Below are 15216 nucleotides of genomic sequence, written 5' to 3'. Positions count from 1 at the left end.
TCAGTTGTTACTTCTCCTTTTTCATTTCTAATTCTGTTGATTTGAGTCTTCTCCCTTTTTTTCTTGATGAGTCTGGCTAATGGCTTATCAATTTTGTTTATATTCTCAAAGAACCAGCTTTAGTTTTATTGATCTTTGCTCTTGTTTCCTTCATTTCTTTTTCATTTATTTCTGATCTGATCTTTATGATTTCTTTCCTTCTGCTAACTTTGGCGCTTTTTTGTTCTTCTTTCTCTAATTGCTTTAGGTGTAAGTTTAAATTGTTTATTTGAGATTTTTCTGGTTTCTTGAGGTAGGACTCTATTGCTATAAACTTCCCTGTTAGAACTGCTTTTGCTGCATCCCATAGGTTTTGGGTCATCGTGTATTTATTGTCATTTGTTTCTAGGTATTTTTTGATTTCCTCTTTGAGTTCTTCAGTGATCTCTTGGTTATTTAGTTGTGTATTGTTTAGCCTCCACATGCTTGTATTTTTTACAGTTTTCTTCCTGTAATTGATATCTAGTCTCATAGCACTGTGGTTGGAAAAGATACTTGATATGATTTCAATTTTCTTAAATTTGCCAAGGCTAGATTTGTGACCCAATATATGATCTATCCTGGAGAATGTTCCATGAGCACTTGAGAAAAATGTGTATTCTGTTGTTTTTGGATGGAATGTCCTATAAATATCAATTAAGTCCATCTTGTGTAATGTATCATTTAAAGCTTGTGTTTCCTTATTTATTTTCATTTTGGATGATCTGTCCATTGGTGAAAGTGGGGTGTTAAAGTCCCCTACTATGATTGTGTTACTGTTGATTTCCCCTTTTATGGCTGTTAGTATTTGCCTTATGTATTGAGGTGTTCCTATGTTGGGTGCATAAATATTTACAATTGTTATATCTTCTTCATGGGTCGCTCCCTTGATCATTATGTAGTGTCCTTCTTTGTCTCTTGTAATAGTTTTTATTTTAAAGTCTATTTTGTCTGATATGAGAATTGCTACTCCAGCTTTATTTTGATTTCCATTTGCGTGGAATATCTTTTTCCATCCCCTCACTTTCAGTCTGTATGTGTCCCTAGGTCTGAAGTGGGTCTCTTGTAGACAGCATATATACGGGTCTTGTTTTTTTATCCATTCAGCCAGTCTGTGTCTTTTGTTTGCAGCATTTAATCCATTTACATTTAAGGTATTTATCGACATGTATGTTCCTATTACCATTTTCTTAATTGTTTGGGGTTTGTTTTCTTAGGTCTTTTCTTCTCTTGTGTTTCCTGCCTAGAGAAGTTCCTTTAGTATTTGTTGTAAAGCTGGTTTGGTGGTGCTGAATTCTCTTAGCTTTTGCTTGTCTGTAAAGTTTTTCATTTCTCTGTCGAATCTGAATGTGACCCTTGCTGGGTAATGTTTGTTGTAGGTTTTTCCCTTTCATCTATTTAAATATGTCCTGTCACTCCCTTCTGGCTTGCAGAGTTTGTGCTGAAAGATGAGCTGTTAACCTTATGGGGATTCCCTTGTATGTTATTTGTTGTTTTTCTCTTCTTCATAATTCAAATGTTGGTGTGTTTAATGTTGTCCCAGAGGTCTTTGAGACTGTCCTCAATTCTTTTCATTCCTTTTTCTTTACTCTGCTCTGCAGTAGTTATTTCCACTATTTTATCTTCCAGGTCACTTATTGGTTCTTCTGCCTCAGTTATTCTGCTATTGATTCCTTCTAGAGAATTTTAAATTTCATTTATTATGTTGTTCATCATTGTTTGTTTGCTCTATATTTCTTCTAGGTCCTTGTTAAACGTTTCTCGTATGTTCTCCATTCTGTTTCCAAGATTTTGGATCATCTTTACTATCAGTACTGTGAATTCTTTTTCAGGTAGATTGCCTGTTTCCTCTTTATTTGTTTGGTCTGGTGGGTTTTTACCTTGCTCCTTCATCTCCTGCATATTCCTCTGTCTTTTCATTTTGCTTAACTTACTGTGTTTGGGGTCTCCTTTTCACAGGCTGCCGGTTTGTAGTTCCTGTTGTTTTTGGTGTCTGCCCACAGTGGGTAAGGTAGCTTCAGTGGGTTGTGTAGGCTTCCTGGTGGAAGGGACTGGTGCCTGTGTTCTGGTGGATGAGGCTTGATCTTGTCTTTCTGGTGTACAGGACCACGTCCAGTGGTGTGTTTTGGGGTGTCTGTGAACTTATTATGATTTTAGGCAGCCTCTCTGTTAATGCGTGGAGTTGTGTTCCTGTCTTGCTAGTTGTTTGGCATGGGGTGTCCAGCACTGGATTTTGCTAGTCATTGAGTGGAGCTCGGTCTTAGCGTTGAGAAAGAGATCTCTGGGAGAGCTCTCGCTGACTTATGTTATGTGAAGCCAGGAGGTTTCTGGTGGACCAATGTCCTGAACTCAGCTCTCCCACCTCAGGGGCTCAGGCCTGACACCTGGCCGCAGCACCATGATTCTGTCAGCCACACGGCTCAGAAGTAAACAGAGAGAAAAAAAAAAGAAAGAAAAAAAATAATAAAATAAAATAGTTATTAAAATAAAAAAATATTATTAAAATGAAAAAATTAAAAAAGTAATAAAAAAAGAAGAGAGCAACCAAACCAATAAACAAATTCTTAAATGATAACAGGAGCTAAAAATTATACTAAGATAAACATAAAAATCAGAAACTAGTCAGTCGCATACTGCAAACCCCAAGTCTACAGCTCCTCCCAAAGTCCACCACCTCAATTTTGGGATGATTCATTGTCTATTCAGGTATTCCACAGATGCAGGATACATCAAGTTGATTTTGGAGATTTAATCTGCTGCTCCTGAGGCTGCTGGGAGTAATTTCCCTTTCTCTTCTTTGTTCACACAGCTACTGGGGTTCAGCTTTGGTTTTGGCCCCACCTCTGTGTGTAGGTCGTCCTCTGGTGTCTTTTCTTCACCCAGACAGGAGGGGTTTAAGGAGCGGCTGATTAGGGAGCTCTGGGTCACTCAGGCCGGGGGGAGGAGTACAGAATGCGGGGCGAGCCTGCGGTGGCAGAGGGCAGCATGATGTTGCAACAGCCTGAGACGTGGCATGTGGCGTGTGTTCTCCCGGGGAAGTTGTCCCTGGATCACAAGACCCTGGCAGTGGCTGGCTGCACAGGCTCCCGGGAGGGGAGGTGTGGATAGTGACCTGTGCTTTTACACAGGCTTCTTGGTGGCTGCAGCAGCAGCCTTAGCTTCTCATGCCCATCTCTGGGGTCTGCGCTGATAGCCATGGCTCGCGCACGTCTCTGGAGTTCATTTAGGCGGTGCTCTGAATCCCTTCTCCTGGTGTACCCCAAAACAATGGTCTCTTGCCTCTTAGACAGCTCCAGACTTTTTCCCGGACTCCCTCCCAGCTAGCTGTGGCGCACTAGCCCCCGTCAGGCTGTGTTCGTGCAGCCAACCCCAGTCCTCTCCCTGGGATCTGACCTCCAAAGCCCGAGCCTCAGCTCCCAGCCCCCGCCCACCCCGGCGGGTGAGCAGACAAGCGTTTTGGGCTGGTTAGTGCTGGTCAACACTGATCCTCTGTGCGGGAATCTCTCTGCTTTGCCCTCTGCACCTCTGTTGCTGCGCTCTCCTCCGTGGCTCCGAAGCTTCAACCCCCGCCCCGCCACCCCCTGTCTCCGCCAGTGAAGGGGCTTCCTAGTGTGTGGAAACTTTTACTCCTTCACAGCTCCCTCCCCGAGGTGCAGGTCCCGTCCCTATTCTTTTGTCTCTGTTTTTTCTTTTTCCTTTTGCCCTACCCAGGTACGTGTGGAGTTTCTTGCCTTTTGGGAAGTCTGAGCTCTTCTGCCAGCGTTCATTAGGTGTTCTGTAGGAGTTGTTCCACATGTAGATGTATTTTTGATGTATTTCTGTGGAGGAAGGTGATCTCCACGTCTTACTCCTCTGCCATCTTGAAGGTCCTCCCCATAGCGGGTTATTTGTTACAGCCCCAAACAGTAATAACCTGAAAGCCCCTCAATAGGCTACTGGATAAACTGTGCTAAACCCATACCTGGAATAATAATCAGCAATAAAAGAAAGAACTTATTTCACTTAGCATTATGTCACCCAAGTTCTTCCATGTTTTTGCAAATGGGAGGATTTCCTTCTTTTCAAAGTCTGAATAGTATTCCATTATGTTATATACCACATTTTCTTAATTTACTCATTCATCCATTGATGGATATTTAGGTTGCTTCCAAGTCTTTCCTGTATTTAGATGAGGAATCTAAAATAGTCAAACTCATAGAAGCAGAGAGTAGAACAGGGGTGGCCCAAAGAATGGGGGAAGGAGGAAATGGAGATGGAGTAGTCAAGGGTACAAGTGTCAGTTATGCAAGACGTATAACTCCTAGAGTTTTCCTGTACAGCACAGACTTTATAGTTAGTACTACTGTACTATATACTTAAAAATTTCCTAATAGGGTAGATCTTAATGTTGAATGTTGTTAATCACAATATATAAAATAAAAAATAAAGAGGACAGGAGGAAACTTTTAGAAGTGATGGGTATGTTTATGGCATAAATTATGGAGATAGTTTCTCCATACTCATCAAGCTGTATGCATTAAGTATGTACAGCTTTTTGTATGTTAATCATACCTCAATAAAGCAGTTTAAAAAAAACGATAGAACTATTGTTACATAAAGTAACATGTTTTAATCTCAAGATAGTTATGTTAAGTGGAAGAAGCCATACAAAAAAATATGTACTATATGATGTACTATATAAAATTCTGAAAAATGCAAATTCATAGTGTGAAAGCAGAAGCACATTTGGCTGGGGGTTGGGGAAGGCCAAGAAGCAGAAGCAGGAGGGAGATTACAAAGGGGTGCACAAAAACTCTGGGGGCTGATTTTATCATCTTGACTAACAATGCTTTCACTTATATATACATTTGACAAAACTTATCAAATTCAACTGCACTTTAAGTATGTGTACTTGATTATATATCTCAAAGTTGTTGTTATTTTTTTTAAAGTGGCATTAGTAATCCAAGTAGGAGTAGTTTCTGCAGGAGACTGCATTACGAATAGGACATAAGGAGGCAGAGACTGAATACAGACTACTCTCTCAAGAAGTTCAGCTACAGGAACGGGAGAGGGAGAGGATGAGAGGGAGTGAGGGAGCAGGAGACTGACATAACTAGACAACATGTTGAGTTGTATGTGTTTTAAGATAGGATGAGCTTGAGCATATTTATAAGCTATAGAAAAGGAGCCAGTGGAGAGAATGAAACTGAAAATATAGGGGTCAAGAGCCAACTGATGAAATGTGGGATGGAAAACTCCAAGCAAAAGGTTAGCCTTGAATAAGAGGACTCTTATGCGTACACAAGGTGTGTCTTGTGGTTGGGCTGGGAGATGCAGGAGCGGATGGAAGAGTTAGTAGAATTGAAGTCTGTCATTCTCTCTCTTCCTTTTTTGGGAAGTATGAGGTATGAGAAGAGTAGGATACTTAAGAAGGATGGTGGAGCTCTAGAAAAGCCACTGGCTACAGAAACTGAAATGTGGTTGGAGCTAAATGTCCAACTTAGGGGCATTCTTCTGTAACAAGATGGCAGACAATAAGATAGTTTTGTACGAACAAAATAGCTATCATTTACACATGTGCTCAATGGATTACTATCTAACAGTCCTTTTCTGGTCTCTTCCCCCCTAGAAAATTTCACTCATGTGCTAAGCTTTCTGTTGATCCCACCCTTTTCTTCCTCAACACACAACACTTTTAACACTCTTTAAGATGTTGGGAAGTATTTGTAACATATACATGAAAATACAGAATAAATTAATGAACAGCAATGTTCTACCATCAAGCTGTATCAAATCTTAACACTATACCATATTTACCTCAGTTAACAAAACGCTTGAACCAAAGCAGGCTAACTGGATAAGAGAGATTTCATCACCAGCAAACATCAACATACTCACTTACTTTTCACATTTTATTTATTTCATAAATAATGCCCATGGCACCTCTAATAGCTTCAGGTATTACTGTGGGTAGGCACAAATGAAATATGGCCAGAAATGGCCACTGGCAAGCTAGTAAGGTAGTTCCTCTGAAGTGAAGTGCTAATATGTGAAAGCCATGTGAATTAGATGATACCCAAGGTCCTACTTTTGGAAAAAATGCTCTGTCAAAGTATGAATTCTTAATATAAATGGTAATTCTGATTCATAGCACAGCTACTGTTTTTTTTAGTGTTCTAACACTCATTGCCACTTTAGCGTTGGTTAATTTGAGGGTGGTTAATAAAAAATGTTTTTCCTCACATCATGTAAAATTTCTGAAGCTGAAAGCATACAATCAGTTTCTAAAGATAAGAGCTTTATTCTCCAAGTGGTAATAAATCATCCGTTAAATCTAAAAAACTGTAATATGGATAGTACCTGCCAAAACAGACTGTGTGCATCTCCTCTCAGAAGTTCAACTGTATCCCCTGCCTGGATGTGTAACGGGGGTCCTTCATGAAGAGCGGGGGCTGGCGTTCCAGTATAGTTCCTAATGGCCTGCATCTTTGGTAAACCTGAAAATAAGCAACACAACTCTCAGAACTGAGAAAATGATAAAGTGTGAAGTCCAAATGCACTTTAAAAAAAACCAAAGCTATTGTTAACATTAAAGAGTTTTAAGAGCACCAAGTCCAAGGAAACATTTGCGGTAACCACAATGGAATGCTTTTCAACTTTCTCATTATTGGAGATGGTTATGGAATAAGACACACATTTATCCCCTGATTCCTTACATTCTTTTCCTCTCCCTCACCATCAATCTCTTTTTAGTTGAAAAAATATTTCTTTCAGCTGATGCCTGCTTCATAAAAAACACGTCATGTACAGTTTAATGGAAAAGAATCAATTTTTTCATCCTCTCTATCCTTTCTGCCTATTATTTTCCTCTTGGGCATTGGCTGATTTCATCACTAAGGAGGCTCACCCTTTCAGTGTATATATCACATTGCCCAGTATAAGGCTCATATCTTAAGGTTATCTTTGTAATTCAAAAGCAAAAAGGTGATGGATGTGCCACTGCAATACTTAAGACATTTATATGGAGAAATTCTTTAGGCTCAAATTTAGGCTTGCAAAAGGGACCCAATAATGGGAACATGTCTAAGCCAATAGCATCAACAAGACTTGAAATACAGATCCAGGCCTTTTTGTTGTATTTCTTGGAATGGGCAAATGAATGCCTCAGTTCAGTATTTCATTTTTGCGAACGGCAGCTCCAACTGCACCCAGGCCTGGCTGCATCGGCGCTGCTCACAAATGGATCACCTCAGTCACCTTTTCATCTGGAGGTGAAAAACTGCTCCTGCCTACGAGACAGATCGCTCATAAACATGGTATCTGTTACACGCTGAGGCACTTAAGTCATCGCTTATTACACTTCAAGACTTTTTATTCTAATGATTGAACACAGTGAAGCTATAATTGGCTGGAAATGTTGCACTAAATAGAGGAGGGTGAATGACAGTCATTCAGTTCTAGGTGTCCAAGTTACCTCGAAAGGCCCTCGATATCTAAATGAAATGCTCCAGCAAACAGTTTAATAAAGTCCTCAAAATCTGTTTTTCAATAACCATGCCAGGAGGGGAGAAAACAAGTGTGGCTAGAAACTAAACAGAACTGAAAAGTTTTAGTCAACACTTTCTCATCAGCCCAGTCAACCTGAAGGCAGAAGGGCTGAAAAGCAACGTGCCCTTCACCCCAGTTTAATGGCTGTTAACTACCAAGACATGTTATGAGCTGCCACATCTCCCCTTTCTTCAGTTCTTGTGCCACAGAACCCCAGAGGGATGACTTTGATCCCGTATCTCTCATGGAGTATTTCCCCACCAGATGGTATAAGGTGGCGGCACCCTTACCCAAACAGCAGACTTTATTGTCTTTTCCAAAACAACACTCGAAGAGAATTCTCAGACAAGTGTTTATCAGACTCAATCTTAACACACTGTAAATTCTTGGAGCATAGAGCTTATTTTACAGTTTTTATTAAGATACTGTTGTTAATATAAAATGGAACCTAAATATCCCATGCACACCAGAATGGATTTAGAAGTTCAGTACATGGAAGAGGATGCCGTCTAAAGCAGAATTTTTTCAAAGGATCATGGTTTGCATGATAGTTATCCCAGGTTGAGGGGCCAGAATTGCAGTTAGCCTCAGTTTTCCTGAGCACTGCTACAGCAAGGAAAGCATTTTGTTCAGAAGGATCCCTTGATGATTTTGTCTTTACGTCAATTTTTAGATAAAGGCTGAAGGCAAGAAAGAAGAGTTTTTAAACCTGAAGGAGCTGATGTGACCTTAAATACTGGGACGAGGTGAGTAGTGGGAAGAGCCATGGCCTTCACTGCAATTGTCTCTGTAGACAAGGCCCACAGGGACAAAAAGAAGCAGTGCCATGTGACAAATGGTGGAAACAGTAGTTCTCTTATTGCTGATATGTCCAAGTTATTCTCAAGAAGAAATGATTGAAAATGCATAGAGTATTTAAGAAGAAAAATTAAGTTTGATGACATTTCACCAGCCAAATATAGATCAGGGATTAAAATACAGAATGCCCAGGCTACATACAAAGGCTATGAAGTGTCAGGTATAGAACAGTGCTGCCTCATTTATCTTTTTTACTGGACTAGAATGCCCATAACACATGACCTACTAAAATCGTGATATTTAAAACTGAAAGTAGTACATATATTAATATACTTTGGTCAAGAAATGAGACCCAAGTACTAGTCTTACGATTTACTTTGGACTAAGCAACCTTCAGAATGATGGACTTGGTTTTCATAGTCTTATTTATTCCTGATTTTTTTCATTGACTCTATCTTTTCTGCTATTACTTTCTTTTTGGTTATGAGCTTCTTTTGGAAAGTTGATTGAGTAGCACACTAGCATAGTGTGTGTTGCTGATCTCATTCCTAAAACAAAAATTGTGTGACCCTCACCAAGAATTATGGTTGAGCCCAGGTAATAGTCAAAAGGACATTGCTACTGGCCTGAATTCAGCCATACATAATTTGCAAAATACAATGTTTATTTGACTCATATGCTTTTTTGTGGGATGAGTTATTGGACTTATAATATAATGGGATTTATATCTTTTAGTCATTTGTTAGGATCATCTTTGGTTATTTATTTCTGATTGGTCAGCACGTCTCATTTCAGGATGACCTGTCAGGGCTACAGGGCTATCTATGGAGATGGAAAGATAAAAGGAATGAAACAAGGACACAGGGACAGGATGAATTCTGACACTCTGCCCCTTGCTTCTGACACCTGCATATAGTAGAAGTTCTACAGTACTGGTGGGATGAATGGTTGCTTTCTAAAAGGCCCCTATATATTCCTTCCTTTTATTAAAAAAAAAGACATGGTGACATTGCTAAGAATATGAACATAATCACATTAACTGAGAGATAAAAATGCAATTAAAATAAGAAGAGAGGGAGTGTGTTAAACTTCATGTCAGCACTCAGCCATCAGTATAATTGTTGACACAATCTACTGCCACAGCAGGCATTGACACCTCGTAAATGAGATCAAGAAGGGAGAAGAAATTAGATTTACAGATGTTCATATTTCAAATAGCCATTTAGTGTTGATTTAATGTAGGTTTTCTTCTCCCCTTATAAAATATCTGACAGGTTTTAACCTCTGTTTTAAAATGTCCAGGACAGAACATTCACTGCACGTTCCTATGACAACTCAGTCATTGTTGCATATAGTTTATTAACAAGCTCTATCTGAAACTTACTCAAAACTCTAACTTCTCTCCATTGACCTGCCTCCTTACGTCTGGAATTATGCTGAAGAAAGCAATTCTCCTCTTTATAGAGCCTTTCAAAATTTGTTCAGGCTTAAAATTCCTAGTTCCTCATTTAAAAAAAAATCTTATTTTCCTTTGGTTATCCATACTTCAAGGGATTCTGAGATGCAAAATGTATAAAACTACAAAAGCAGAACTGTAGTTTCCCTCATTGATACTGAGCAATCAGAAATAAATAGCTAAAAGTTATTCTAAAAACTGATTAAAACATGTAAATTCCATTATATTATAAACTCATAACTCATCTCAGAAAGCTGCTTTTTTCTTCTTGGTTAAACATGGACCCGATAGTTGTTTAGTTTCTTTCTGCTCCAGAACTGAATTTATAATGGATATATTGGTATAATTACAAGGCTGCTCTTGAAAATCTGAAAAGTTATACTGCGACTACCTTCAGATATTAAATGAAAAATAATCATATGTAATGCCAACATGTACAGGTAAGCAACTGTGGAAGTTCCCAAAACTTTATATAATCAATAATCCTTATCTAAGGGAATGTAGTTAAAATGGCTGAGACAAAATTAGATCTCCTGCCAAATGTTTAGTCATTTCAGCTTGTTTTATTCCCTTCAACAAATGCTCTGATGTACAGCCAGCTATATCCTTAATGCATAACTTGTGGACAATTGTGCCCTTTAACTTTTGTTCACACTAGCAATTATGCTGAGTCTTGGCATCAGACAAGGTCCCCAAGTCATCCTTATGCACGAAGAATGAACAAACAGAGGATCAACAATATTAAAATGACGGTTATACTCCAGTAATAGTCATGGGGTTCTCGTTAAATAAAACTGAAGCCAATGTAATTATGTGGAGCGCTAGAGTTTTCTAAAACAATACAGAAGTGTTTTAAAAAGGGGATCTGAAGCAAGATTTCCTTTCAACTCTGAATTCAATACCACTAAGAGTGATATATGCCAAGAAATGATTTAAAATGTACTTTTTAAAACGGAGTTAATTCTAGGTAGAGTTCTATTGGAAAGTTGCTAGATATAAACTATTTCACTGATAATTTTCACATAAACCCTCAATGAACTTAGCCTACTGTACCTGTATCAGCCACTGTGGCTTCTGAGAAGAGTGACCGTCACAATAGAGATTAGTATCTATTCACGAGGCTGATATCACTGCCCTAATGCAATGGGTTTCCCCGGGGCAATAACTTAGAGCAGAGTGCTGTGTACTAGATAAATGAGCTGTCAGTAATGGTACTGGCCTTTCACCTCTGAGGCCTAATTTAAAATCTAAACACGTTAAAAAATAATTAATTTTGCAAGATGTCAGAGGATGTCAGAGGATGGTTAGTGGTTAGTTTATCCTGGGAAACTGATCACAAGCATAACATATTCATTCATTCCTTAAATGTCTGAAGCACTCCCTAAGTGCTGGGCATGGTGGTCTGAGAACAGAGCAAGGCCAGGCTTCCTGCCCTCAAAGAGCCTATAGTGCACTGAGTAGACAGGTGAACTAAAGATAGTAATACAATTGGGCATGGGCTCTTGTCCAGGGGGAGCTTTTCCCAAATACACCTATTAATAAAAATTTCAGGGAATTGTTTTGGTAAGTCTTCCGTAGGACCCTGAAATAATGTATTTAATCTTTTCTGTAAGTCTCCTAGGTGTGATTTCCAAATCCTAGACAGGTGTGGGAATCACATTCTCATGGGGACGTAAGCAGGCCCCATGACCAACATCCACCACTTCCAAATTTGCATTTGAGAAAACTGTGCTGCCTGGCATCTTGCCAACTAGATCCTCTTTAACGTCTCAGTTCTTCCTGACACAAGTTTACAATCTAACCAGCAGGTCTGATGATCAGGCTGAGTCGATTGAACTGCTGGCAAGTGAGGCGGACTGGGATGCTGGGCTTCCCCTGCCCATATCACATCTTCCAGGGCTCTTCCCAGCGAAGCCGCGCACCTTCATTCACTTACTGATCTTCACGGAGGAGCACGTGGAGCCTTATAATGGAAACCATCTGTTACAACAGAAGCAGACAAGTTGGTGGAAAACAAACGGGTCTAAAGAACTAATTGTTCACAAAGGGAACACTCAATGATTTTGAAGATTTTCACCCAGAGGATCCTACTTTACTTTTATAAACAATGATGAGTCAAGTGAAGGAAACAGCACTGTCACTGCTCACGTAAAAACAAGCATCAGGGCTTCCCTGGTGGCGCAGTGGTTGAGAGTCCGTCTGCCGATGCAGGGGACACGGGTTCGTGCCCCGGTCGGGGAAGATCCCACATGCCGCGGAGCGGCTGGGCCCGTGAGCCATGCCCGCTGAGCCTGCGCGTCCGGAGCCTGTGCTCCACAACGGGAGAGGCCACAGCAGAGAGAGGCCCGCGTACCGCAAAAAAAAAAAAAAAGACAAACAAAAAAATCAAGCATCAGACAGAGATACTTTCCTCCAACTTTATAAACACTGCCTAGTCACTCTTTGGCACTATCTATATCTACTGGAGTATTAGTGAATCAAGGGTGAAAGATATAATAATTCCTTCTGGAAATTTTTTCTATTTATTAAAAAGATTTTATAGGCTACCAATTATAAAAGAACTATAAAATTTCATGTGTTACTTTAAAATCCATGCAAATTTAACATTCTGTTCTGTTGAATAAGTGACCAAAAAATGAGGTTTCCCTAAAATCTTAAATAAAATCAAAGCTCTAAAAGCTTGTGCCGTTCGTCAGACCCCTAGAGAACCACCACTCCTAGGGGTGGGAGGAGAGCCGTCTGAGGAACGCAGCCTGAGCTATCTCAGGATCTTCTTTAAAGACAGAAAGAGAACACAGTTACACAACTTCAGGGTAAGAGCTCTGTCACCTAGTCCAACCACCTATGTTTCTACCTTATAAAACTCTTAGACTTGCCTCCTAGTTCAGTCCTCCTTGGTACAGGCCAGTCATTCTCTGCAACCTGCAGGGTACAAGGTTGTGGCAGAGAGACGTCTCCTGATATCAACTGATACATGTTTGGGGATCATCTGAATCCCTGCTGGGTATGCAGTGTTATCCTGAAGAGCAGGAAAAGAGGAGGAAGAACTCTCCTTCAAGTGGGGAAAGATTTAGAGCTCCCCAAGATTTAGTAAATTCTAGGAGGAGAATAATAACCCCCCCTGGTGTATTCTAAAGACAGAGGCTTGAGCTCCTCAACTTCAAAAAAAAAAAAATTATTCTTGAAAAGCTATGGAACTCTCAGTGACTGACACGTCCCCATGCAGCTCTGTGGATCTGTGAACAAGTGGCCACATGAAGTTCTTTCTACAGTAAGTTAGTATCATTTAAACCACATCATTCTGCTATTCTGACCACACCCGAGTGGATCAGGGATGGTGATTAATCCCAAGGCTGCAATGAATAGGCTGACCATGTGAGACACGAGTGGCTGAAAAGGAGCATTGAAGGGAGACTGCCCAAAGGGGCAGCCCTCAGTGGAGGATGAGAAACAAGACAGTCCAATTTGCTCTCACAACATGAAAGCAGCAAGCAGATACAGGTCAACAGGGAACAATGGTTTCTGACTTCAGAGAAGAAGAGATGACTGGGATTACTAGTTTCCAGAACTGTTAGTCCTGAGAGATTCTTATATAGCCTGCTGTATGGAAAGTACTGAGATATGGAGTGACTATTGAGAAGATTTCCTGGGCTGTTTTCTTACCCTCTGAGCAGAAACCTACATCTCCCAAACAACTCAGCATGTTTCTTTCTTGTAACCAAAATAAACCTTTAATAATCCAGTCTTAAAGGCTATCTAAGGAATAAGATAATGTAAAAGTAAAAATGATTAAGGGCACTCTGCAATAACCTAGTTTCCATTCTTTGTTCTATGAGTTCATTCATTTATTCAACAAATATTTACAGATTATTCATCATGTGCAGGTACTGGCCTAGCCACTGGGATTGCAGCTGTAAATAAGAATGAGTTCATAAAGCTCATATTTTAGTGGAGAAGACAAACATAAAAACAAATGAACAAATACAATAATACCAGACTGAAGTTATAAATAGAAGAGTTTAGAGAAAGGTACTGGATTAGAGAGTGACGAGGGTGTATGTTTGAGTGGTGAGGACACATTTCTTTAGAAAGTGATCAGGTGCAGTTTAAGACCTGAGGAGAAAGCAGTGATCATTTGGGGGCACAGCTTGGGGGTTGGGAGGTGGAAAGTGGTAATTAAACAGGCAAGCGAGACAATAAACATGAAGACTCAGACTGCAATGACCTTGAAGTACTTGAGGGACAGAAACATGGCCAGTGACATCACATGAAAGCAATTGATAAATTTTAAATTGATATACGCCATCTTGAGAGTCTGGCCCATTTCATCAGTCCTTTCATACATGCATCCTGTTGAATTATTTGAAATTTATTAAACAGGTCAAGTTCTCATTAACATGCTGCCCCTTCTTCCTGGCATATACTTGCTGTTGTCTCTACACCCAAGTTATAACACACCCAAGGAGGGGGGAATCTAACTCACTCCTCTCATTTTTTTAAAACTCAAATACGACTTCTTCTCAAAAACCTTCTAACATTCTCTTAAGTATGAGTTTAAGTGCCTGAAACATATGCTCCCTTAGACGCTCATGCTTCCTGCTTCAATACCACTTACCGCACCAAAATTACTTATCTAGCTAGTATCAAATGTAAATACTAGACCATAAGCATCTTCCTATGTACAGTCTTTGTAGAATTTATACATTAGACTGTGACCACCTTGGTGACAAAGATTTTGTTCTTTGTCTTGATGAATTCTTTTGGAAGAAAGAAGGAAAAAGGTAGCTATCCTCTCCCAATAGCCACCCTTCCAAATACACACACACACACACACACACACACACACACACACACACACTGAATTACACCCAAATCAGCTCTCTAGTCAACCATTTCTTCCCATTTTTACTTCCTCCCATATTCAAAACTTATGTTTCAAATTGGCCTTTCCTCATCCACTCTTATAATCCTTGACTGTCCTGCACAAAGCCACCTGAATGACTTTTTAAAATGTAAATTATGACCTCTCTCGCCGGAGATGGTCTGCATTCTGCCTATGGAATGTATCTCTCTAAATAACTTGCTTTCATGTAAATATATATATTTAAATAAATATATTAAAAATATATAAATATATTAAAAATATATATATTATAGAATAGCATTCTCCTATGTAAAACCCTTCCCACTGCACTCAGAATTAAATCTGACCTTCTGGCCACAGCCCATAAAACCATATATTTTCAGGCCCCTGATAACTCTCCAGTCTCATCTTGTTCCAATCTCACACTTGCTCACTGTTTTCCATCCTACTGAGCTTTTTATACTTGCTTAAACACGCTGAGCAAGTGGGTCCAGCCAAGACAGTCTACATTATGAACCCTGACTTGTAATTCTATACTTACTCATTTACT

The 15216-nt window shown here is 39.7% G+C and overlaps 1 protein-coding gene across 1 annotated transcript in view; it reads right to left on the bottom strand.

Moving 5' to 3' along the window:
• VAV3 (vav guanine nucleotide exchange factor 3) overlaps window positions 1-15216 on the bottom strand; it is a 423978-nt gene that overhangs the window by 90762 nt on the left and 318000 nt on the right. The window contains exon 20 of the mRNA XM_024119713.3: window positions 6361-6497. Within this exon, the coding sequence (XP_023975481.3) occupies window positions 6361-6497 (137 nt within the window). The remainder of the gene's footprint in view (window positions 1-6360; window positions 6498-15216) is intronic.

Source organism: Physeter macrocephalus, chromosome 4 (assembly GCF_002837175.3).
Source record: "Physeter macrocephalus isolate SW-GA chromosome 4, ASM283717v5, whole genome shotgun sequence".
Taxonomy (NCBI): domain Eukaryota; kingdom Metazoa; phylum Chordata; class Mammalia; order Artiodactyla; family Physeteridae; genus Physeter; species Physeter macrocephalus.
This window is presented reverse-complemented; position numbering and strand designations above follow the sequence as displayed.